This window comes from Mobula birostris, chromosome 6 (assembly GCF_030028105.1).
Source record: "Mobula birostris isolate sMobBir1 chromosome 6, sMobBir1.hap1, whole genome shotgun sequence".
NCBI classification, from domain to species: domain Eukaryota; kingdom Metazoa; phylum Chordata; class Chondrichthyes; order Myliobatiformes; family Myliobatidae; genus Mobula; species Mobula birostris.
Genome location: NC_092375.1, coordinates 18,142,753 through 18,170,075, shown reverse-complemented (window position 1 = coordinate 18,170,075; position 27,323 = coordinate 18,142,753). Strand labels below are relative to the sequence as shown.

Genomic DNA, 27,323 nt, shown 5'->3' with positions numbered 1-27,323 from the left:
CACTTCTGATAAACCCAAAAATCTGAAATTTCAAATCCAACTCCAATTTATGCAAAGGAGCCCTGCTTCTTAAACCAGTGGACTGGTCTGGCAAAGTTTACATCAGCAAAATTCACCATTTATCATGTCACTTTTTAAGCAAGTCCCCTTTCCTCATGTCCTGGAATTCGCTGGTTAATTCTACAGGCACAGCAGCTGATGCTGTTATTCTGAGCTTCCTGGACCCAAGTTCAATCTTGCCCTCAGTTATTGTCTACACGTACTCTCTATAGCATAGGCTTTCTCTTGTTGCCCTCTACCTCACCTAGATGTAGAGGTGGTTGATTGGCTGCTGTAAATTACCACCCAGTTCACATAATGGTAAGAGTAGATTGGCATGTGTGTTATTACAAAGTACATGTGTTGTGAAGTAAACAAAGTCACCACAGAGACACTGAAGCTAGTGGATACGGAAGTGTTTTATTCAGCAAAATGAGACACTCTCGGAGGAAGAGGCCTGACCCAATATTACATGACATTTCATCTGCTAAAGATCAAAGGTAGCAGCAGGACAGTTCTATAGTTACAATGCATCTGCAATGCCTCCTTTGAATTGCATATAATTTTCACACCTTCTTTATACCTGCATTCCAGACACTCAAAATGAATGTTATGTAGCATGGTCTGAATTTCAATCAGCAGCTCCAGTAAACTATTGTCCAGGGCTACATTTTAAATTTAATCTAAAAATCCACATTCAGGTCTAAAGATTGGTTGCTGAAGTTAATATTTTGCTACATAACCCAACTCCAGAATACGCCCTAACACATACATGTCTCTATATCCCAGATTCATTTCTTTTTTTTGCAGACATTCACAGCAAGTGCCAGAGAGATGGGAAAATAAAACTAATGACTAATGGAACTGCATCCCTGAGAGCTGCCTTAGATTTAAAGGAACAAATGTACTTTTTCCTTTAAGGCTAGAATTTACATGATTAAAATATTCAAACAACTTTTGAGTAATCTGTTGGACAACTTGCACAGATTCAGCAACATATTTCAGTGTAGACTGTAAATCAATAACATGTTAAAACAGGCAGTCCACACAATCCTGATAAAAACTCAAAGTAGTAATTATTGAAAAATAAAGATACTAAAAGAATCAGACACTAAATGGTGACAAATTTGTAGGTGTAAGAATTATTCTCAATAATAATGAATATTAAAGTTAAGAAGACTGTTCATTTTTTTGTGGGTAAAAGTGTAGATTGCCAAATCTCCTATTTAATATTTGAATGCATTCTGCTCTTTGTTCTAGAGGACTCCACTGCAGCGTCAATCATAACATTATACCGGAATTAGCAATCAGGCAAGAAAACGTGACTTGTGCTGCGTCACAGAATTATGACTCATACTGCATGAATAAGCAATCTTCAGGAGAACTTCAATGTCAAAGGAAGCAAAATGCATCAAAAAACTGTTACCAAAAGATGAAATGTTCCAGTACGATGTCAAACTATCAACACTGTTTAACACTATAGAAAGAAAATGGAGACACAAAGGAAAAAAATGGTAGAAGGCAATTGTTTTGTTAAAAACAAGAAGATTTATTAAAGAAAATAACATATCTTTTTAAACTAATAAAGTGGTTACTAATAAAATCTTTCAATGGAAAGATCAAAATAACACAAACATTTCAAAAATTTTGCTTAAGTGATGCAGAACATTCACAACCAACCTAAGAAAAAAATTGTAAAAATCATACCATATTGCTTTTGAACCAAAAGGTTAAAATATTCCAAAAAAAAAGAGAAAAGCTTAACTTTACATTCCATTGTCAAAGAACAGGTCAGAATAATATTCCTGACTACCCCAAGGACTACATGACACAAACAGAAAACAGCTTTCCTCTCACTGTTCTTTTCTCTTAATTGGCAATGATGCACAAGATCATACACCTTAGCTGGTCAGTTTTTGTTATACGTACATTTGCTCCGTCCATTACTAGGACCGTTGTTTCAGCACTAACATGGGAGAGTGTATGCAGGGCCATATATGCACGTAATCCATCACGAATGGTCCCTGCAGCATCCACCCAGCTCACATTTTCTGGTTTAGGTACTGCATTTGAGAATAAATATGTTACAAGAAAACAAGTGTAAAAGTATAAATTTTTTAGCCATTTCCCTTTCTCCATATTTTCAATAACATATTAACATCAGAAACAAGACAGAAACTAAAGCAGTTAACTAGTAGGTTCACTGTGCTGAAAACATGTACCACCAAGCTCAAGGACAGCTTCTATCCCATTGTTATCTATCTCTTGAACAGACATCCTAGACAACATAATGGCCTTCTGGCTTCACAATCTATCTTATTATGATCTTGCACTTTATCATTTACCTGCACTACACTTTCTCCGAAGCACTTACACTTTATTCTGCATTGTTATTGTTTTATTGTAGCTTAATGCCTTATTCTTACTTTATGCACTAACAATACATTGTGTAATGATTTTATCTGTATAAACAGTAAGCAAGACAAGCTCTTCACTTTATTATGTTACAGGTGACAACAATGAGCTAATACCAATAAAATTTAAAATTTCTCACAAACTATGTATTGAATCCCGTGAATGGGCACCAGAGTGATGAACTGTAATGTACTATAGACATGGAGAGGAAAGAAAGAATACTCAATATCAGAGGTTCCCAAACTTTTTTGGGTTTCTGCCCCCTTGGCTCACAGACCACGTCCCTAGCGCCCCCTCTTCCTTTATGGCCATTACATAAAAAACTATAAAGAATTTTGATTTATGATGAACTGTGAAAGAAAATAGGAACTGCAAATTCAAAGCAGTGACAAATAATTGCAAAACTTATTTAAACTACAAATGAAAAGATTTCTTTAATTACAGCAAAAACAATTTTCATCAACAATTTTAGAGCTCATATTAGTAGTCCAGCTATTCACTATTTCATTGCCTTTTCATCTTTCAATGAGATACAGTGATACCAGCTTCTCAACATTATTCTGAATGTCACTCAGGAGTCTCAAATCCCCATGTTCAGTAATTTGCAGTCTGTTTCATTGCAATGAAACAGCACTCCACTAAATATGATGTTGGAAAGGCAATAAGGAACATCATGACCTCTTTCCAAGGTGCAGGATGGTGTTCAGATATTTCTTTCTGCAAAAGTCTTGATATGATATTTTGAACCTCAGCTTCAGCTCAAAGTCATTTTGTAGCGATACTAGTTCTTCCTCCATTCTTCCTGTTAATTTCTTGTTATAAATGTTCAGGGATAAATTTAATAACCAAATCAGAACTTGGATCAAGAGAAGATCCTGAAGTTTCTCTGACATGACTTTATGTGACACACTCACCAAGGTAGGCACAGTATACTTAAAGACAATCATCTGGTATTCTTCCTTTTCCAACTCAGAGAAGCTCAGAAATTGGAGGAGGCTATGATGCCAAGTTTGCACTTAAATAGTGTTAATTTGGGCAGAAATGTGGAGAAAACTGATTTGACTTTGATAAAATTCACATCATTTCCTTCAAATTGAAGACTGATTTCATTAAACTTTCCAAATAATTCTGACAAATAAGCAATATCATGCCTAATACTCCAGTTGATTACTGAACAAAGCATTCGGGTCTTCAAAGAATTTTATCACAGTTTCAAAGGGTCATAAAGCTGTCTCATGCAGTTTCCTTCTGAGAGCCATTTGACTGCAGTGTACAACAGCAAGCATTCAAACTGTTCATCACTCTCAATACAAAGCACTTGAAATAGTCAAGAATTGAGAGCATGGGACTTGATTTTATTTATCGCTGTGATAACAGTATTTATTGATTTGTCCAGCTGATCACGACAAGATATTTTTGCGTCAAGATACTGTCTGTAAATTACACAATGAATGGTAAATATGTTAGGTATAGCTCTTTTTCCAAGAATAGAATAATCCCACAGTGTGTTCTGTCATTGATGGTTCCCTATGTGTTGCATTAGCAAGAATGTTGGTGAGTGGAATGTCCTTTCCTTTGAAAAATTGCTCAGCAACCTGAAATATTGAGACCCCTTCGTATCTGTTTCTAGTCCCCTTGCAAATAACAGCTCTTAAACCATGCTTTCATCTTTTATGAAGCGAACATAACCAAGAAGCAAAGATTCGTTGCCTGGCAAAGTTACCTCCATACATCAACGATTTATCAGTTGAGCCGTGGGTTTGAGAAATGCGGTCAAGACCATTCAAAAGGGAAAATTCTGTACTCCATTGGACTCCATACTTTAACTTACAAGAACTGTGATTAGAGTTTGGGGAATCATACTAGCTAACGCTGTACTACGATAGTGATTGGCAATAATGTGTGGAATGGGTCCAGAAATAACACAATTTCTTCAATCCAGATTTCTCATGATACAAAAGTGTCACATTCAACAACTATAACGCGCTTCGAGCAAAGTTTAAGAGAACAGTAGGTTAGCAAGAGATGAGGTGATTACATCATCATTGTAACCAATTATGAGGCACTGAAGATCAAATCCTTATAATAAGGAATCTATTTTTAAAATTAAACTTGTAATCCCTTAGCTGCCCCCTTGCTCTTGCACCCTCCCCCACTGCCCCCTTTATTTTTTAACACTTCATTAGAAACTCCCACCGCCCGCCACCCCGCCCCCACCAGGGTGATATCACCCATTTTGAGAACCACTGCTCCACATGAACTTGAAAATAATTTAAAATACAACTTTTTAATAAAAGCACTTTTAAATAACAAAAAATAGATCACTCAGAAGCATAAATGAAACAATCAAAAAACATAGGGAGGTGCTTTAACCTGCTTTTTAAGAGATGTATCATGGGTTAAATAATTAAAAGTGAACAATTAGCTACCAAAGCATGCAATAAAAAGAACTGATTTATTACAACGTTGATCACCCACTCCATTCAACTTGTCACAATTTCCACAGCAACAGCCAATCACTGCAGGACTTCTGTGTATTGTCTTGCAATCACGGTAATCCAACCAGAAAATGTGCAATCGCAAACACATGCACACTATGCAATTAACTTTGTGCCTGATGGCTTTAATTTAATTAAGAATACTATAGATGTACTGATGGATTGCAGCTGCTGAGGTGAAGCCCAGATACTGAAAGAATGAATACATTCACTTGTTCCCTTATTTGGTGATATACTGTAAGTTAGACAGAAACAGCTTTGAGGATATTCTTCTGTTTTCTAAAGCATCTGAATATTATAAAATGTGGGATACTTCTTCTCCACAAATAATTTCCTTATTTATTTTATTAAACACCAGAGTCAAAGCAACTTACAAGCCATATTTTTTAGCATTACTTGCAGCCGAACAAATATTTCAGAAGTCCTTTTATGTTCAGGTAACAATATGCCTTGGCATTCTACATTGAAAATTTTTCTATTTTTTTCTAAGTGTGACAGATAAGTTAAAGGTAATCTTGTTTATTTACATCTCCTTTCCTCATTTTTCTCATGTTTTCTCCTGCACGTCTCCCCCTCAGATAAGTTCTTTCCTAACTACTCAATTTCCCACTGTTGACTAAAATACATGGTTAGTCACCACAGAATTATTTTTCCAATTGTTCATGTACAATTATGAATTACCCAGTTCTGTTACAAGATCATTAATTTGATACATGTGCAGAAACTGTAAACTATTACTCTATATTGATTAACTATTTCACTGTACAACTGTTCTACCTTCAAAACAAATGACAAAAGTTCATCTTTATGTCCCTAAAGTTATTGCAATAACATGATTTTTCATCATTTCAATAAAGATTTTTTTAAATTCACACAAGAACTGCAAGTGCCAGAAATAATTACTGACAGAAAATCATTTACTTAACAGTCACTCACCTTCCTATATTTGGTTTTAATAGAATGACTAAAATTTAGTTTAATCATGAAAGTGTATAGGAATGTATATAAAAGCAATGCCCTCAGAACTGAATTGTTGTAAATGAGTTCCCACTCAAAATTCAATGCAGATAACCTGTTCAGAAGTGAAAGCTGAAAATTCCATAGTACTGAACAGGCCAGAAAAATACCAAGAACTAAAATTTTCACTCCAGCACACAAGTAGGTTTAAAAATAAACCATGAAAATGTTAGGATACATATGTCTCTCAAATTCAAGTAATTCCTTTTTTCTATTTCAATGTTTTTATTAATTTCTTACAAAAAAGAATACAGAGTACAGTAGGATATATAATATATATCAATTACAATATATTGAAATCACAGATAAAGTATAATTACCCCATATCCATACAAAATTAAATTTAAACATAATATTGAAAAGAGATTATTTTATTATACAAAAAATCTAAACCCACTAACAGAAAAAAACAGCTGTTAGGTTAAAAAGAAAAGGAAGAAATCCTTACAATATAGTAAAACATATTATTAGCCAACATCTAAGCTTAATAGCAAATCAAAGATTTTGAAAATAATTCAAAAACGGTCCCCACAATGTTAAAAAATCTTGTCTAGGTTCAGAAATTGAACAGTGAATCTTATCTAAATTTAAGCAAGACATAACATCATGTAACCAATGAGTATGAGTAGGCGGAGTGGCATCCTTCCACCTAAGCATCAATGCCCTCCTAGCTATGAGAGAAATAAAGGCCAAAATATGTAGATCGTGTCTCCAAAGTAATATTATTTCCTCCAACAATACCAAATAAGGCAGTCAAAGGATTAGGTTTAAAATTTACTTTAAAAAGCACCGAAAAAGTTTGAAATACTTCCTTCCAATATTTTTCAAGACTCGGACAAGTCCAAATCATACGGATTAATTAATTAATCTCCATTATTACATCTATCACAAAAGGGAAATATATCCGAATAAAAATGAGACAGCTTATCTCTAGACATATGGGCCCTGTGAACCACTTTAAATTGTAGAAGGAAATGACGGGCACATAACAATGAGGTATTAACCAATTAAAAAATTTCATTCCAACTGTCCTCAGAAATTGAAATCTGTAAATCTTGTTCCCAAAGATTTTTAATTTTATCTAAAGGAATATTTCTCATTCCCAACAACATGCCATAAATATTAGATATAGATGCATTATGGAAGGGTTTCAAATTAAAAATTACATCAAGTAAATTTTTATCTGGACTTTTAGGAAATGAATGTACTTGAGAATGCAAAAGGTCTCTAATTTGTAAATACTGTATCGAGAAAAGTGAGTTCTCAGTAGGCTATACTTAACTGACAGTTGTTCAAATGAAGGGAGGCAACCTCCAACAAACAAATCATGAAAACACTTAATACCCAATCTATTCCACTCTTTAAAAACTACATCAATTTGGACCAGTAGAAATGGTCCAGAAGAGATATATGGAAACTATTATTACTATTTTTCTTAACAACTAATACCATTACTTAGCCTAATAGATTAGAATTACCACAGTACATAATTATCTAAGTGTCTAATTTCCTTTTATATCATCTCAATGTGTACTGAAGAATGTATAAATAATTATAGTTTTATACATATAAAAAATGGAAAAGGTTATATGTGTGAAAAAAGTACATGATATTTGTGAATTCCTTATCCAAATAAAAATAAAATTAAAAAAAAACAAACTACATCAGACATAGAAGGTTTAAAAAAAAGTTAGAAAAAAATGGGACTGGGAAGTGAAAAACTCAATAAACCAAAATATTTTCTAAATTGTACCCAAATCCTCAAAGTGTGTTTAACTACAAAAATATCAGTTAAATTACTTAAAGATAAAGGAATTTTGAGGATCTGAGAAGAGAAATGATAGAGAAGTTATTAACAGAGTTAGCTTCTAAAGAAACCCAAACCGGACTGTCCTCTCGATTAAGATAATATAACCAAAACGCAAGATTCCGTATATTGACTGCCCAGTAATAAAACCTAAAATTGGGTAAGACTAAACCTCCATTCTTTTTAGCTTTTTGAAGATGAACTTTATTTAATCGAGAAATTTTATTTTTCCAAATACAGTATAAGAAGATATAATAGATTCCAAAGAATCAAAAAAGGATTTAGGAATAAAAACAGGTATGGCTTGAAATAAATATAAAAATTTAGGCAAAATATTCATTTTAATGGAATTGATTCGGCCAATCGACGATAAAGAGAGGGGTGACCAATTTGAAAGTGCCTTCTTAACATAATTCAGAAGTGTAAAATAATTTTCTTCAAAAAGGAATTTATAATTCCTAGTAATTGTTATGCCCAAATAAGTATATTGATTTCTTACAGTTTCAAAAGGAAGGTCAGTATTAACTAATACCAAATTATTCAAAGGAAAAAGTTCACTCTTATGAAAGTTAAGTTTATATCCAGAAAACTGATGAAAGCAGGAAAGTAAAGAAAGTAGAGAAGGTAAAGAATACTCCACATTAGAAATGTAGAGCAAAAGGTCATCAGCATAAAGCGAAACTTCGTGGGTAATACCCCTCCTTAAAATACCAGTGATATCATTAGGTTCCCGGAAAGCAATAGCTAAAGGTTCTAAGACCAAATCAAAAAGCAAAGGACTCAAAGGACAACCTCGTCTAGTTCCACAATAACGTTAAATGGTTTAGAGTACTGAGAGTTAGTAAGAACCCGAGTGGATGGAGATAAGTAAAGTAATTTAATCCATTGGATAAAATCGGGCTCAAAATTTTTCTAAAGTTTTAAATAAATAATTCCATTCAACCCGATCAAAGGCTTTCTCAGCATCTAAGCATATCACACATTCCAAAACAATTTTCGAATATCATCAGAAAGTGTAGGAATGTTTAAGCGATCTAAAAAATTATTCATTGGAGTATTATCTTTAGGAGGATCAGAACTATAAAGTTTAGAGTAGAATTCTCTAAAAGCATCGTTTATTTCTAAATGATCAGACGTTTTATTACAATTAGCTTTACAAATTTCTTTAATTTGATGTTTAACTATAAAGGTATTTAATTGGTTAGCTAATAGTTTACCCATTTTATCTCCATGAACATAAAACTGACTTTTATCTTTTAAAAGTTGCATTTCAATTGGATAAGTTAAGAGCAGATCGTATTTAGTTTTAATTTCAACACGTCTTTTATATAAAACAGGATCTGGAGCCAAAGCATATTTTTGGTCTAATTGTTTCAACTGATTGGTTAATTCAATTCTCTCCTTATTAGTTTTTTTCTTTCAACACTTGAGGTAAAAGAAATAATTTGACCTCCAATATAAGCCTTAAAAGCATCCCATAAAATAAGACTAGGTCTCTTCTAGTGTATCCTCTTCAAAAAAAAAAAGCATAATTTGTCTCTCCAAAAATTTTTAAAATTCTTTATCTGATAACGAAGATGGATTAAAATGCCAGAATCAGTTTATTTGGGAGATACCCGGAATATTTAAAGATAAAAACATAGGAACATGATCTGAAACAGCAATTTCTTTATATTCACAGGATCGAACTAATGGAATCAAATTGGCTATCAACAAAAAAAATCAATTCTGGAATACGTATGATGAACATGAGAAAAAAATGAGTACTCTTTATCCGTTGGATGCAAAAAATGCCAAACATCAACAATATCACATTTCATTAGAAAAGATTGGATAAAGGAGGCAGATCTACTACAAGTCAATCGTTTAGAAGAAAAACGATCTAAAACAGGATCTAAACTACAGTTGAAGTCTCCTCCTAAAACCAAAGAATATAAACTTAAATCTGGTAAAAGTGAAAAAAAAAACATTCAAAAAAAGACTGGATCATCTATATTCGGGCATACAAACTAGCAAAAACCATTAATTTATTATCTACTTTCCCTGAGACTATAACAAAATGCCCATTGGTATCAGACACTACATTATGTTGAACGAAAGAAACTGAATTGTCTTTAAGAATTGAAACTCCTCTTGCCTTAGCCTGAAAGGAGGAATGGAAAGATAAACCCTTCCAACGGCTGAAAAGATGTAAATTATCACATTTACAAACATGTGTATCTTGTAAAAAAAAAATTGAGACATTCAATTTCTTAATATAATTAAATATCTTATTACGTTTCACAGGATGGTTTAATCCTTTCACATTAAAACTAAGTAAATTAAAAATATGGTCCATTTAAAATATTGCTTAAAGGATATGTTTGAATAAAAACTGCTGGAATACATGTTAAATCCAAACAATGAGCTTTAAGAAAAAGTAACCAAGCAACAAATGAAGCTAAGAGAGCCAAACAGCCGATAGAAAAAAAGAAAATCAGCCCCGCACCCCCGCCCAAAGAGAGAAATCAACCAAAGGGCAGTCGACAGTTAAACCTACCATCCCTCCCAAAACCATCTACAGGCTGAGCTCCAAAAAAAAAATTTCCAAGGCAAAACTGCATTCCAACAAGACACAACAAACAAAAAGAGCAAAATTAAACATATTTTAAAAGACTCAAAAAATTATAGTATAAAAATATTAGAAAGAAATATAGAAGTTCAAAACATATTAACGAAGAAAGTATTAACTCAAAGAAAACTTACTAATATTAAATCCTTAATTTTCAAAGCAAGGAAATTAAAGTACAAAAAAAAATTAGATACAAAGGTATACCAAAAGTTTTTTAAAAAATTGTTCATTAAAAAAAGTAATCAACAGTTAGACTGCTGATTCTAAAAAAAGGATCCATCAGGCAGACGCACCATAAATTTGTGTAAAGAGTTATTGAACAGTTAAACTTCTGAAATTGATTTGGCACTCAAGAAATCCTGCACCTCTTTGGTCGAACAAAACCATCTCTGAGAGCCATTTTTCAAAATGATTCTGAGACGAGTGGAGTAACGAAGAGAGGGTGTAAAACCTTTATTATACAGCTCAGACATGACTTTTTAAAACTTGAAGCGTTCATTCAACACCTCGGGTGAAAAATCTTCCACAATCCTGAACTTCTGGTCTTCATAATCAATCATACCTTTTCAACGAGCTTCATGAATTAAAAAGTTCCTTTGTTTGAAAGTTGTGAAGACAAATTATCACTGAGCGGGGTCGTCCTCCCGGAGGAGGTCTTGGTACAAGCGATCTGTGAGCTCGGTCTATTTTAGGTGGAGAGTTTAAAATATTCGGGAATAAATTAGCCAAAAGGTTTGCAAAAAAATTCCGAAGGCTGATTGCCTTCCGATGACTCTTTAAAATCCAGAATATGTAGATTATTTCTTCTGTTTCTATTTTCTAAGTTGATAATCTTCTGTCTTAATGCTTCATTAAACTTTAGCTGTTTATCACAGATCTGTTCCAGGTCATTAATCTTTGCATCAAACGTTGTCAAAATGTCTTCGTTCTCTTTTATCCATTTATCGTGTTCACTTAAAGTTTTTTGAATAGAATCCAATTCTCCATTCCACCCATTTAAATTCAGTGCTGAGTTGCTGTAACTCCTCCGAAAGTTCATTTTTATGTTTCCGAAGTGTCACCGTAATAGATTCCAAAGTTACCGGAGGGCCCTCTTCTTTCTTAGTAGCTTTAGCACGACTCATCATAAAGCAATATTGCGTTTAAAAGTAAGTGTTCAAAACAAGTTGGAAGCAGTAAATTAAAAAGAGGAGGAGCACCTATAAGCATTGCTACTCCATCAACAGCCAGTAGGATCTGCCTGTAATTCCAAAAGTAGCTCAACCATATGCACTTAAGAAACCATATCCAACCTACTGATTTCATACAATATTTCTGTTAATTAGATCCTAAACATGATGCACAAAATGTTAAATCAAATACATAAGTACTTTTGTACATTTAAAACATGAACATTGACACGTTAGATTACTGAATTAGTGTTTTATTATTTTACTGCAAGCTATTTCTTCTCTGTAGTTAATATCCTTGCCTTCTTAGCGAATGAGAACAAAATTAATATCCCTTACTTTATTAAAATCTACGAAAAAAGATAAACAGGAAACAAAAATCATAATTTATCACTGTAAACATACCAAGACTATGTTCATGAACCAACAATGTATCTGAGAGCCCAGACTCTGTGCAATCCAAGGGAAGAATACCTGAGGAATTGAACAGCATGATGCCATATATTAGCATTGCATATAAAGCAGCATTTACAGAAAGATCTGTCACATTATTATTTACTTACCAACCACTTCATCATTTGGCTTAAAGAAACTCACTTTTGGTCCAACTGAAAATAAAATACAAGAATATTATAAAATTCAAACAAATAGAAGACATTATTGGTTATTTAAATACTGGCTGGTGGCGTAGTGGCATCAGCGCCGGACTTCGGAGCGAAGGCTCCCAAGTTCGAATCCAGCCAGCTCCCCAGGCACGCTTTCCATCCATGCTGGGTTGAGTGTCAAGCTAGCAACTCGACCTCGTTTAAACAAAATTATCTGCTACAGAAACATCAACAGCAAAAAGTTGATGGCCTATGCTCTCTCATGAGTTTAAAAGGCAATTTCCATTTTTTATTGGTCATTTAAAAGATAGAGATAAACTTCAGAAGGCCTTGAACAAAGTGCCACACGTGAAGCTGCTTAACAAGTTAAAAGCCATGGTATTACAGGAAAGATACTAGCATGGATAAAGCAGTGGCTGATTGGCAGGAGGCAAAGAGTGGGAATAAAGCGAGTCTTTTCTGGTTGGCTGCGAGTGACTAGAGGTGTTCCACAGGAGTGTGTATTACAGACAATAGACAATAGGTGCAGGAGTAAGCCATTCGGCCCTTCAAGCCAGTACCGCCATTCACTGCGATCATGGCTGATCATCCACAATCAGTACCCCATTCCTGCCTTCTCCCCATATCCCTTGACTCTACTATCTTTGAGAGCTCTATCTAACTCTTTCTTGAAAGCAACAAGAGAATTGGCTTCCACTGCCTTCTGAGGCAAAGAATTCCACAGATCCACACCTCTCTGGGTGAAAAAGTTTTTCCTCAATTCTGTCCTAAATGGCCTACCCCTTATTCTTAAACTGTGGCCTCTGGTTCTGGACTCCCTCAACATCGGGAACATGTTTCCTGCCTCTAGCGCAGGGGTCCCCAACCTTTTTTGCACCATGGACCGGTTTAATATTGACAATATCCTTCCGGACCAGCCGACCGGGGTGGGGGGGCGGTACTCAAGACCGGAATATAGGTGATAGGTCAACTATAAGTCCCTTATCAGTGGCTAATACACTCAATTTCGTTTCTAAAAGGGTTTATCTAATGAATTTAATATTAAACACAGCGCATATTCTCTTCCCATGAATATAGTGATAAATCAATTATAAGTCATAAGGGGGTTCCTTATGTCCAGTCTATTCCGCAATTTAGTTTTCGTTGCATTCTTTGCAGAAAACTCCGCTTCGCGGAAATATGATGTTGGAAATGGAAGCAACGTTTTCAGTGCTTTCGGGGCTGTCTCAGGATATTCAGCCTTGACTTTGATCCAGAATGCTGGCAAAGATGTTATGTGAAACATACTTTTCAGCCCACCGTCATTTGCAAGCTCGAGGAGTTGATCTTCTTCCCGCGCTGACATGGATGATTCACCAGGGACATTCACAAGTGGGTCACGGACCCATTCCTTTGCACGTCTTGGGTCATTTGCGGTTGGGAAGTAACGCTTAAATTCTGTCGACAGCGAAGATAGGTGTTCGCGCACCAGCTGTGAACCTCAGTCTCTCCCAAATTCCCAGCTAATGTTGAGAACATGTCAAATACGCCCCTTCCACTCGCTGCGAAAGCAGACACTTTATCTGCCAACTTGAAGACAGTTGTCATTCTCCCCTGAAGTGACAAATTGAGTTCATTGAGCAGGTTGAAGATGTCACACAGATAAGCGAGTTTTGCTATCCACTCCTCACCACTGAAGTGTGCTGCCAGTGGTGACTTTCTTCTTGAAAGAAATCTCTGTAGCTGCTCTCTTAACTCAAAAACCCTGGCCAGGGCTCTCCCTCTTGATAGCCACCTGGCTTCAGTGTGTAAGAGAAGGCGTTTGTGCTCTGCATCCATTTCCTCACAAAGCTGCTCAAACAGACGCGAGTTAAGGGCTTTTGCTTTGATGTGATTGATAACTTCAACAATGTCACTCAATATGCTGTTAAGATCAGGTAAAATTTTTCGGCTAGCCAGCATTTCCCTGTGTGTGACACAGTGTGTAGACTGGCATTCAGGAGCAACCTCTTTGACTCCGGTAGTGAAACCAGACTCGTTAAGCCTTTCCAACAGCTGTGCTTCGATGTCCTCCGCTATGTCATCGATTCTCCTTGAATCTGCGGTAGCTGAAAGAGAAACCTGTGCCATCTTGTTAGCTGCAGCTTCTCCCAACAGTTCACGGCACATGTCCTTGGCAGCAGGCAGAATCAATTCTTCACCAACAGTGAAAGGCTTCTTAGCCTTAGCAATACGGCTAGCCACTAAGTACGACGCTCTCAGAGCAGCAGCATTTGTGGAGGTGGTGGCTCTCAGCACTTGCTTCTGTTCGGCTTGCTCACGGTTTTTCCGCTCAAAAAACTCAATGGGTTTGTCTTTAAACGCAGGGTGCTTGGACTCAAGGTTCCGAAGCAGTTTTAAGGGCTTCATTGCCTCACTAGACAGCTTGTTTCTACATATCACACACAGGGGGAGTCACCGTATTTTCTGTTGAAGGAAGCTTTCTTTTTTTTTGCAGTCTCGGCCTCAGCTGTCACTGCGTTATCATCATCGTTAGGCCTTTTATGTCCCCTACCACCTCTTCCAAAGAAACTCTCAAGCGACGTTTGTTTTTTACTCATCGAGTACTTGTAGGTTAATGACTGACTGATGACCTCGCGTGGGTAATGACCGCACGTGCGTTCAAGCTTAACAGTGGACATGACAGGGAATGAGGAAAGGTGCACTTAACTCCTATCATTTCCTTGTGACCTGGTAGCACATGCTTTGCGGCCCGGTATCGGTCCGTGGCCTGGTGGTGGGGACCGCTGCTCTAGCGTGTCCAATCCCTTAATAATCTTATATGTTTCAATCAGGTTCCCGCTTATCCTTCTAAATTCCAGTGTATACAAGCCCAGTCGCTCCAATCTTTCACCATATGACAGTCCCACCATCCCGGGAATTAATCTCGTGAACCTAGACTGCACTCCCTCAATAGCAAGAATGTCCTTCCTCAAATTTGGAGACCAAAACTGCACACAATACTCCAGGTGTGTTCTCATCAGGGCCCTATACAGCTGCAGAAGGACCTCTTTGCTCCTATACTCAATCCCCCTTGTTATGAAGGCCAGCATGCCATTAGATTTCTTCACTGCCTGCTGTACCTGCATGCTTACTTTCAGTGACTGATGAACAAGGACACCTAGATCTCATTGTACTTCCCCCTTTCCTAACTTGACACCATTCAGATAGTAATCTGCCTTCCTGTTCTTGCCACCAAAGTGGATAACCTCACATTTATCCACATTAAACTGCATCTGCCATGCATCTGCCCACTCACCCAACCTGTCCAAGTCACCCTGCACTCTCACATCATCCTCCTCACATTTCACACTGCCACCCAGCTTTGTGTCATCTGCAAATTTGCTAATGTTACTTTTAATTCCTTCATCTAAATCATTAATGTATATTGTAAACAGCTGTGGTCCTGGCACCGAGCCTTGTGGTACCCCACTAGTCACTGCCTGCCATTCTGAAGGGGATCTGTTAATCCCTACTCTTTGTTTCCTGTCTGCCAACCAATTTTTTTATCCATGTCAGTACCCTACCCCCAATACCATGTGCTCCAATTTTGCCCACTAATGTCTTATGTGGGACCTTATCAAAGGCTTTCTGAAAGTCCAGGTACATTACATCCACTGGCTCTCCCTTGTCCATTTTCATAGTAACATCCTCAAAAAATTCCAGAAGATTAGTCAAGCATGATTTCCCCTTCGTAAATCCATGCTGACTCGGACCGATCCTGTTACTGCTATCCAAATGTGCCGCTATTTCATCTTTTATAATTGACTCCAGCATCTTCCCCACCACTGATGTCAGGCTAACTGGTCTATAATTGCCTGTTTTCTCTCTCCCTCCTTTCTTAAAAAGTGGGATAACATTAGCTACCCTCTAATCCACAGGGGCTGATCCTGAATCTATAGAACATTGGAAAATGATTACCAATGCATCCAGATTTCTAGAGCCACCTCCTTGAGTACCCTGGGATGCAGATCATCAGGCCCTGGGGATTTATCAGCCTTCAGTCCCATCAGTCTATCCAACACCATTTTCTGCCTAATGTGAATTTTCTTCAGTTTCTCTGTTACCCTGGGTCCTCTGGCCACTATTACAACTGGGAGACTGTTTGTGTCTTTCCTAGTGAAGACAGATCCAAAGTACCTGTTCAACTTGTCTGCCCTTTCTTTGTTCCCCATAATTAAATTCACTGTTGCGACTGCTTCTTTTTACATTATATGTCAAAGACTTGGATGATGGAATTAATAGCTTTTTGGGCAAGTTTGCTGACGATACAAAGATAGGTGGAAGGGCAGTAGTTTTGAGGAAGTAGAGAGGCCATGGAAGGACACAGACAGATTAGGAGAACAGGCAAAGAAATGCCTGACAGAATACAGTGTCACGAAGTGTATGGTTTGCTAGAAGAAATAAAAGTGTAGTCCATTTTCTAATGGAGAGAAGTTTCAAAAATCTGAGCTACAAAGAGACTTGGGAGTCCTCGTGCAGGATTCCCTAAAGGTTAATTTCCAGGTTGAGTTGGTGGTGAGAAAGGCAAATGCAATGTTAGCATTCATTTCAAGAGGACTCGAATATAAAAGCAAGGATGTAATTTTGAGGCTTTATAAAGCACTGGCAAGGCCTGACATTGTAACCAGTTTTAGGCCCCTGAACTAAGGAAGGATGTAGTGACACTGTTGTGAGGCTTGTCATATGAGGAGCGTTTAATGGCTCAGGGTTTTTACCGACAACCGATTGACAGATGGCACAATAGCCACAACTCTACACACCATTCTTACACATCTGGAGAAGAAGGATGCTTATGTGAGAATGCTGTTCTTGGGCTACAGTTCACCATTCAACACCATTATTCCTTCCAGGCTCAACAAGAAGCTCAGAACTCGGCCTTTACCCTGCCTTGTGCAGCTGGATCTTGGACTTCCTGTCAGATTGCTGGCAGGTGGTCAGAGTGGGCTCCCTCACCTCTGCCCCTCTGACCCTTAACACAGGTGCTCCCCCTCCCCGGGGCTGTGTCCTAAGCCCCTTCCTTTACTCTCTGTATACCCATGACTGTGTCACCACCCACAGCTCCAATCTGCTAATTAAATTTGCTGACGATACTACATTGATTGGCCTAATCTCAAATAATAAGGAGGCAGCCTACAGAGAGGAAGTCATCACCTTGACACAGTGGTGTCAAGAAAATAACCTCTCCCTCAATGTCGCAAAAACAAAGGAGCTGGTTGTGGACTACAGGAGGAATGGAGACAGGCTAATCCCTATTGACATCAATGGATCTGGGGTTGAGAGGGTGAACAGCTTTAAATTCCTCAGCATACACCACACCAAGGATCTCATGTTGTCTGTACATACTGGCTGTATGGTGAAGAAAGCACAACAGCACCTCTTTCACCTCTGACGGTTGAAGAAGTTTGGTATGGGCCCCCAAATCCTACGAACTTTCTACAGGGCTATAATTGAGAGCATTCTGACTGACTGCATCACTGCCTGGTATAGTAACTGTACTTCCCTCAATTGCAGGACTCTGTAGAGAGTGGTGCAGACAGCCCAGCACATTTGTAGATGTGAACACTATTCTGGACATTTAAAAGACAGGTGTGTACAAAGGGCCCGAAGGACCACTGGGGACCCGAGTCACCCGAACCACAAACTGTTCCAGCTGCTATCATCCGGGAAGCGGTACCGTACCGTAAAAGCCAGGACCAAAAGGCTTCAGGACAGCTTCTCCCACCAGACCATCAGACTGCTTAACTAATGTTGACACAACTATATTTCTATGTTATATTGACTGTCCTGTTGTACATACTATTTATTATAAATTACTATAAATTGCACATTGCACATTTAGACGGAGACATAGCGTAAAGATTTTTAGTCCTCATGTATATGATGTAAGTAATAAAGTCAATTAAATTCAATACAGAAGAATGAGGGGTGACCTCATTGAAACCTATTGAGCATTGAAAGGCCTTGATAGAGTGGATGTGGAGATGATGTTTCCTGTGATGGGGGGAGTGTAGGACCAGAGGACACAGCCTCAGAATAGAGGGGCATCTTTTTGAACGGAGATGTGGAGGAATTTCTTTAGCTAGAGATTGGTGAATCTGTGGATTATATTGCCACAAGATGCTGTGGAGGTCAAATCATTAGGTATATTTAAGACAGAGATTGATAGATTCTTAATTCGTTAGAGCATGAAGGGATATGGGAGAAGGCAGGAGATTGGGGCTGAGAGAGAAATGGATCAGCCATGGTGAAATTGTGGAGCAGACTTGATAGGCAAATGGCCTAATTCTGCTCCCATATTTTATGGGCTTATTTTTTTTTATTTATCCCATGTACATCAAACCAATGAAACAGACTGAAATGCATTGTTTGCGTCCATGACTAACACAATCTTTGGATGTGCTGAAGGCAATGCTTCCAGTGTCAATATAGCATGCCCACAACTTACTCACCTCACCTGTACACCTTTGGAATGTGGGAGGATACTGAAACACCTGGAGGAAACTCATACAGTCAAGGGAGGAACATAGAAACTCCTTACAGACAGGGGCAGGAATGGAACCCAGGTCTTCTGATCACTGGCACTGCAAAGTATGATGCTAATCACTACACTACAATGTTGCCTTCAATGACATCTATTATTATTTGTAGCACAGCACAAGCAGGAACTTACTTGAAACAAAACAGCTTAAAAAAACTGTCTTCCATCCTACCTACGACAAAAAGCTCAGTTTATTTATCCAGTAAGTCATACGGCTATTGTCTAGCAGTGAAACCATATAGATTCCAACTATGCCAAACCTTCAAAATGCAGCAGAGTGTTGGGAAATCAAACAGGTCTTTGTAGTATGGGCAAGGAAAGAGGCAATTAGCCTGAATTTGGGAGACAGAACCAGGGTAGGACTTGTACAGTGAATTTAGGACCCCGGGGAGTTTTATGGAATAGAGGGACCTGGGAGTGCAGGTGCCGTCTTCGCTGTAAGCAGTGTCAAGGTAGATAGGGTGGCTGAAGAAGGTATTGACCACGATGGTCTTAATCAGTCAGGGTATTAAGTAAAGGAGTTGGGAAATTATTTTGAATTATATAAGACAAACAAGAGAAATTCTGTAGATGCTGAAAATCCAAAGCAACACACACAAAATGCTGGAGGAATTCAGCAAGTCAAGTGGCATATATGGAAATGACCAAGCAGTCGACGTTTTGGACCAAGACCCTTATTCAGGACTCCTGAAGAAATTGAGAGCTGACTTATTAGAGGTATCTACAATAATGTGCAAAAATCTTTAGTACATATATATAGTTAGGGTGCCTAAGACTTTTGTACTGTACTGTATATTGAATACAGGACCCTGGTGAAGGACTTTGTCAAATGCTGCAAGCTGAGTCATCTGCAGCTCCTCACTCAGTAAGACAAAGGAGATGGTGATGGACTTGAGGAAAACTAAGTCTGCATTGCTCCCTGTTACTGTTGATGGAGAGAACCTACAAATACCTGGGGAGTGTACCTGGATGACAGACTTGAGTGGAAACCAAGACAGAGGCTGTGTACAAGAAGGGCCAGAATCGCCTCTACTTCCTGAGGAGATTGAGATCCTTTGGAGTACGCAGGCCTCTCCTTCACATATTCTACCAGTCTGTTGTCACCAGTACAATCTTCTAAGCAGTGGTGTGCTGGGGCAATGGCATCAATGTGGGTGATGCCAACAGGCTCAATAAACTGATTAGAAAGGCTGGCTCTGTTATAGGAGTCAAAATGGACACACTGGAGGCTGTAGTAGAACAAAGGACCTTACGGAAAATCCTGGCATTTCTGGAAAATGTTTCTCACCCTCTGCATGCCATCTTGGTTGAATAGAGGAGCACTTTTAGTCATAGACTAAGACAACCGCGCTGCTGCAAAGAGCGCTATACCAGGTTATTTTTACCCTCGGCTATTAGGCTCTATAATATATCAACCTATAGCCGGAGAAGTGATGATCCCCTTCTGTTAGACTGTTTGAGGTAAAGATTTTAAAAGGACAACATCCTCATGTTAAGGGTGGTGCATATATGGAATGAGCTATCAGGAATACTGGTTGAGGGAGGCACATTAGTGACATTTAAAAGACATCTACATAAGTACATGGATAGGAGAGGTCTGGAGGGCTATGGGCCAAATGCAGGAAGGTGGGTCCCAGCTCATTATCAGCATGAACCAGCTGCATCTAAAGGCCTGTTTCCATGCTGTATAACTACAATTCTACTCTTTTATATAGTTTTACATGATAATCATTCATGGACAGTTTGAGGGAAAATAGAACCTTATCACTGTAACTTGAAAATAGGAATTCAGATTAACAAAAAGCTCTAAGTGTAAAAACTGTTATTGATTAAAGAAAAGAAACATCACTGTGACATGCAACACACACACACAAAATGCTGAAGGAATTCAGCATAGAAAGCAGCATGCATGGAAATGAATGAACAGTCAACGCTTCAGGCTGAGATTGGTTGTAAGCATTCAGCCTTTTGGAAGTAAAAATAGCGAAATGCTGTGCATTGTGGAGACAGCAAGTGAACTTTCAACAGAAAGGGAGATAGTTAGAGTTGAAAGTTTTTAAAATGCAGCAAAAAAAAAAAATGGGTGGCAATACAGAGCAAGAAAGAAAGCCTGTGTTAAAATGGAAGGCAGAAAACATTAACAAAGAAAACAGGTGACAATGCTAAGTGAAAAGTGGTGATTTTAGAGAACAAAAAGGTAGTCTGGAGAAGAGAGTAGAACAATAATGTAAAGTTACCAGGGTCATGTAGGAAGACTGCTGGAAATCTGAACGAAAATGTCAAGAACGCCAATTATCTGTAATTGCTGGCTTCAAATATATGTAATGTGCCTATTTGGAACTCAATGTGCTGTTTCTCAAATTACGTTAAGCTTTGTTGAGACAGTAAAGGAAGCTGAAAGCATGGGTCAAAATGGGAATAACATTACAATGAAAGTGACAGGTGGCTAGAAGTTTTGGGCTTACACTTGCAGAATGAACAGTGGGGTACTCAAAAGCAGTTACTCAGTTGTGTCCGTTCATATCAATGGAGAAAGTACATTGTGAGCAGCAAGTACACTACACAAAAATGAAAGCGGCAAATAGGTTAGGAAGTGAAAACAAAGGGAATTCTATCCAGCGAGAGGAGTGAAAGCAGAAATATGGAGAGTCAAGTGTTACTTTTGCTGAGCTTGCCAATGTATTATAGAAGGGTGGTGAGCGTGTGGAATGAGCTGCTAGCGGAAGTGATGGATGTGGGTTCGATTTCAACATTTAAGAGAAACTTTGTTATGTACAGGGATGGAAGGGATATGAATGGCTATGGTCCAGCTGCAGATCAATGGGACAGCAGAATAACAGTTCGACATGAACTCGATGGGCTGAAAGGCATGTTTTGGTGCTCTATGACTTTGAAGTTCATGTCATCAGAACAGATATGAGAATGGAGTGTTTACAGGTGTTGGTGGGAAGGCATGAAGTTATGGCATTTGTGGATGTCTGTAGACTTGTAGTGGACAATGATTGCTCGCCTATCCTGAATATAGGAGAGGAATCAGAGATGGATGAGTTGAAGGCAAGATCATGACAGAAATTATAATTGATTTTTATTTCTGATGTCCTTGAATAGTTTGTCCTTTTGTAAGTCTTTGTGCTTCATATTGTACTTAATTATATAGTGAAAACAAGAGTTGAAAACTAAGGTTTAAATTCAAAGAACATTTATTATCAAAGTATGTATACATTATACAATCTTGAGATTCCTTTCCTAACAGGCAGCCAAGAAACAAAGTAATCCAAAAGAACCCATTTAAAAAAAAGACCATCAAACACCCAATGTGCAGAGAGAAAAAAAAATAAATCATGCCAGCAATAACCACAAGCAAATAGTGTTCTAAATTGAAGTCCACAAAGAGAGTCCAACAGACATAGTTCAGCGCAGAACCAAGTAAATGTTGCAGAACAGTGAGCTGAACTGGCCTGTCCCTCGACTTTGGCCCCGACGCCCAGACCTTTTCAATCTGGCCCAGTGCCTAAATCGATGTCCAAACATCGGGCTCAATCACCTTGATACGCTCCGAGGCCTGGACTGCCTCGATTAGGTCTGTTCCTGCCCTTTCCAATTTGACATGGCGCTTAAATCTTCGTCCAAACATCTGGTTCAGTTGCCTCGATACACTCTGGTGTCTGGATTCTGCTGCCTCAATTCGGCCTGTACCTGACCTTTCTGATTCAGCACTGTGCTTAAGTCAATTGACTCTCGGTTTTTTTTTCTCTCAGCGAAGTGCCCGTTGCCGCATTGAATTGCCTCCAAGTCCAAAGGGAAGTTACAGACTATTACTTGCAATGATAGTTTGCCAGAAAAAGTGTGATTAACAAAATATTCATTTTTTTCCCTTGTTTTCTTAGCCACCTGCCAGAAGGTGCTGAGATTCACCAGTGCCATCTTCAACTGGAAGTTGTCATTGGCCATTCCACATTTTTATAAGGTCAGAAAGTGAGTTGATGACCAAAGTGGGTGTGGAAAAGCAAGGCGAGGTGGGGCGGAGAGAGATCGAAGGAAGGGGGTTGAAGTAGCTGATCACTAAGCCACAGTCCATTGCGGCCAAAAAGTTCTACTTTAACTTCATCAGTCCACAGGACTTGTTTCCAAAATGCATTAGGCTTGTTTAGATGTTCCTTTGAACCTTTTGAATAGAACTTTTTGGCCGCAATGAGCAAAGGTATGTTTGGAGAAAAAAAGGGTGAAGAATTTCATGAAAAGAACCCCTCCCCAACTGTTAAGCATGGGGGTGAATCGATCATGCTTTGGGCTTGTGTTGCAGCCAGTGGCATGGGGAACATTTACTGGTAGAGGGAAGAATGAATTCAATTAAATACCAGCAAATTCTGGAAGCAAACATCACACCGTCTGTAAAAAAGCCAAAGATGAAAAGAAGATGGCTTCTACAACAGGATAATGATCCTAAACACACCTCAAAGTCCACAATGGACTACCTCAAGAGGCGCAAGCGGAAGGTTTTACCATGGCCCTCAAAGTCCCCTGACATAAACATCAACGAGAATCTGTGGCTAGACCTCAAAAGAGCAGTGCATGCAAGACGGCCCAAGAATCTCACAGAACTAGAAGCCTTTTGCAAGGAAGAATGGGCGAAAATCACCCAAACAAGAATTGAAAGACTCTTAGCTGGCTACAGAAAGCATTTACAAGTGTGATACTTGCCAAAGAGAGTGTTACTAAGAACTGACCATGCAGGGTGCCCAAACTTTTGCTTCGGGCCCTTTTCCTTTTTTGTTATTTTGAAACTGTAAAAGATGGAAATAAAAAAGTTTTCTTGCTTAAAATATTAAAGAAATGTGTCATCTTTAACTTTATGCCTTTTGGAAATCAGTTCACCTTTTACTCACTTAGATATTCACAGTAACAGAGATTTTGACCAGAGGTGCCCAAACTTTTGCATACCACTGTATATATGCCTGAGACTTTTGCACAGTACTGTAAGAGTTAAGTGATTTTTAAAAATAAATGCCAAGCACTACCATTTTCTGGATAAACCCTTGACCATCAGGGAAGGGATAAAATAAGATTACAAACTTACCTTCAATTACTATGCCAGCAACTTCTCTTCCAATTGGTAAGAAATTTTTCTGCACTTTTAACTCAGCCAGCAGCTAGATATAAAATTAATGCTTTAGTAACAAAAAGTGATCAGTTGATGTTTCTCACTTTCCAAAGAATATTCTGAATGTTTTACACAGAGATATCTATATTTTGTTAACTAGGAGCACTGGATAAATACTTTTAAATTCACAATATGCATTACTACGCAGAAAGATTTTATAATTGAACAGGCATTTCAAAAAGCAGGCATGGACACATTGGAGTACAAGGTTACCTCACACTATGTAATTTAAGGATTTTAGGTAAAAAGAAATCAAGATTCCAGTACAATTGCCAGACAAGTTTGCAAGAATTTGGACTCCATTTAACCCTTCTGGGTTTAAAATAGGTTTAAGTTGGATTACCCCAGAAATTAGTACTAGGTCTACGTTTTTCCTTAGTATAGGTAATTTGGATTTGAACAAAAGGAAGACAAGTCAGAAGTCTGCTGATAATCAAAAATTTGGAATTTAAAAGGAAAAGATGAGTAAGAAGATTGTCAGGAGTAAAATGCAAAAGCAGAAACAGAATGTGGTGTTTTACAAATGGAAGACTAGAGTATAAATGTCTGTCTGTCTGTCTAGGTACCATATCCAATGTGGACTTTTGTGACTATGGTTCTCCATATAGATCTATCCTTCGTTTTTTTGATGTCTTCCATAGCCACCTGGCTATGCTTTTGATGTGCATAAGCCGAGGTCTTCCTCTGGGTTTACTCCCCTCAATCTTTCCAGAGAGTATGAGTTTTTCTAGTTCATCTTTCTGCATCACCTTTCCCCATGATGTGTCCTAGGAATCTGAGTTGTCTTTCTTTGAGTACAAATACATTTTTAAAAAAGCAAGTATGCATTTGCTTAAAACATTGGGAAGCTATTGTTATAGGACTAAATTTGCTACAAAGTGTAGTGGATATGGCCCAGTCCATCATGGGTAAAGCCCTCCTCACCATTGAGCACAATGACACAGATCACTGAAAAGCAGCACCCATCATTAGGGACCTCACCACCCAGGGCATGCTCTCTTCTTGCTGCTGCCATCACGGAGAAGGCACAGTAGCCTCAGGACTCACACCACCATGTTCAGGAACAGTTATTACCCCTCAACCATGAACAAAAGTGGTTAACTTCACTCAGTTTCATTTGCCCCATTACTGAAATGTTCCCACAACCTATGGGCTCACTTTCAAGGAGATCCCATCTCATGTTCTTGATATTTATTATTATTTATTTAATTTTATATTTGCACAGTTTGTTGTCTTTTGCACACTGATTGAATGACCAGTTGGTACAGTCTTTCATTGGTTCTGTTATGGTTATTATTCTATAATGGATTTATTGACTATGCCCACAAGAAAATGAATCTCAGGGTTGTACATGGTGACATATATACTTTGATAATAAATTTACAAACCCTATTTCCAGAAAAGTTGGGATATTTTCCAAAATGCAATAAAAACATATCTGTGATATGTTAATTCACATGAACCTTCATTTAACTGACAAAAGTACAAAGAAAAGATTTTCAATAGTTTTACTGACCAACTTAATTGTATTTTGTAAATATACACAAATTTAGAATTTGATGGCTGCAACACACTCAACAAAAGTTGGGACAGAGTTAAAATAAGATTGAAAAGTGCACAGAATATTCAAGTAACACCGGTTTGGAAGACTCCATATTAAGCAGGCTAATTGGTAGCAGGTGAGGTATCATGACTGGGTATAAAAGTAGCGTCCATCAAAGGCTCAGTCTTTGCAAGCAAGGATGGGTCGTGGCTCACCCCTTTGTGCCAAAATTCATGAGAGAATTGTTAGTCAGTTCAAAAGGAACATTTCTCAACGCAAGATTGCAGAGAATTTAGGTCTTTCAATATTTACAGTACATAATATTGTTAAAAGATTCAGAGAATTCAGAGACATCTCAGTGCGTAAAGGGCAAGGTCGGAAACCACTGTTGAATGCGCGGGATCTTCGAGCCCTCAGGCGGCACTGGCTAAGAAACCATCATGCTACTCTGATAATTATAGCCACCTGGGCTCGGGATTACTTCGGAAAACCATTGTCACTCAACACAGCCCGTTGCTGCATCCAGAAATGCAACTTGAAACAGTATTACGCAACGAGGAAGCCATACATCAACTCTATGCAGAAACGCCGGTGAGTTCTCTGGGCCCGAGCTCATCTCAGATGGACCGAAAGACTGTGGAAACATGTGCTGTGGTCAGATGAGTCCACATTTCAGCTAGTTTTAGGAAAAAATGGGCGTCGAGTTCTCCGTGCCAAAGATGAAAACGACCATCCAGATTGTTGTCAGCAAAAGGTGCAAAAGCCAGCATCTGTGATGGTATGGGGGTGCATCAGTGCCCACGGCATGGGTGAGTTGCATGTATGTGAAGGTACCACAACTCTGAGGCATATATTAGGATTTTAGAGAGACATATGTTGCCATCAAGGCGACGTCTCTTCCCGTGACGTCCATGCTTATTTCAGCAGGACAATGCCAGACCACATTCTGCACGGGCTACAACAGCTTTGTAGACACAGAGTGCGTATGCTTGACTGGCCTGCTGCCAGTCCAGATCTATCTCCTATTGAAAATGTATGGCGCATCATGAAGAGGAGAATCAGACAACGGAGACCACGGACTGTTGAGCAGCTGAAGTCTTATATCAAGCAAGAATGGACAAAATTTCCAATTGCAGATCTACTACAATTAGTATCCTCAGTTCCAAAACGATTAAAAAGTGTTATTAAAAAGAAAGGTGATGTAACACAATGGTAAACATGCCTCTGTCCCAACTTTTGTTGAGTGTGTTGCAGCCATCAAAGTCTAAATTTGTGTATGTTCACAAAATACAATTAAGTTGGTCAGTAAAACTACTGAAAATCTTTTCTTTGTACTTTTGTCAGTTAAATAAAGGTTCACGTGAATTAACATATCACAGATTTTTGTATTTATTGCATTTTGGAAAATATCCCAACTTTTCATGAAATGGGGGTTGTACTTTGAAGTTGAACTTCTGGCATGTCACTATGGAAATGATATGAAAACCATACAAAAAGGCATGGTTTAGAGTCAGCAGGTCTCAAAAATGTATTTCTATTGGCTAATCTTTGAAGCACATATCACAACTATTAATTTTTCACATAAAGGTTATTAAAATAGATTTTTTCTTGATTAGCACAACTATGATATACGTTGCTAGCTACAAATCACTTGAGAAGAACTTAAAGTCGTAAGATATAGTTGCAGTATCAGGCCACTCACCTCATTGTGTCTGCTCTGACATTCCATTGTGGTTGATTTATTAGCCCTCTCAACCCTATTCTCCCGCCTTCATCCCATAATCACTGACGTCCTGACTAACCAAGAACCAAGCAACCTCTGCTTTAACTACATACAATAACTTGGCCTCCACAGCCATCCATGGCAATGATTCCACAGATTTACCATGCTCTAGCTAA

General features: G+C 38.2%; 2 protein-coding genes across 10 annotated transcripts in view; one reads left to right on the top strand and one right to left on the bottom strand.

Moving 5' to 3' along the window:
• setd4 (SET domain containing 4) overlaps positions 1-2,547 on the top strand; it is a 148,522-nt gene extending 145,975 nt beyond the window's left edge. For 5 of the 7 annotated variants that reach the window (XM_072259934.1, XM_072259935.1, XM_072259936.1 and 2 more), the window contains one exon: positions 1,300-2,547. In XM_072259934.1, the coding sequence (XP_072116035.1) occupies positions 1,300-1,522 (223 nt within the window). In that variant the 3' untranslated portion in view covers positions 1,523-2,547. The remainder of the gene's footprint in view (positions 1-1,299) is intronic. The other 2 variants (XM_072259939.1, XM_072259937.1) reach the window with 2 other exon arrangements.
• The window catches only part of cryzl1 (crystallin, zeta (quinone reductase)-like 1), a 93,490-nt gene that overhangs the window by 35,575 nt on the left and 30,592 nt on the right, over positions 1-27,323 (bottom strand). For 2 of the 3 annotated variants that reach the window (XM_072259940.1, XM_072259941.1), the window contains exons 4-7: positions 23,798-23,870; positions 12,120-12,164; positions 11,962-12,030; positions 1,969-2,102 (exon numbers count right to left, since the gene is read on the bottom strand). In XM_072259940.1, coding sequence (XP_072116041.1) covers positions 1,969-2,102; positions 11,962-12,030; positions 12,120-12,164; positions 23,798-23,870 — 321 coding nt within the window. The remainder of the gene's footprint in view (positions 1-1,968; positions 2,103-11,961; positions 12,031-12,119; positions 12,165-23,797; positions 23,871-27,323) is intronic. The other variant, XM_072259943.1, reaches the window with a different exon arrangement.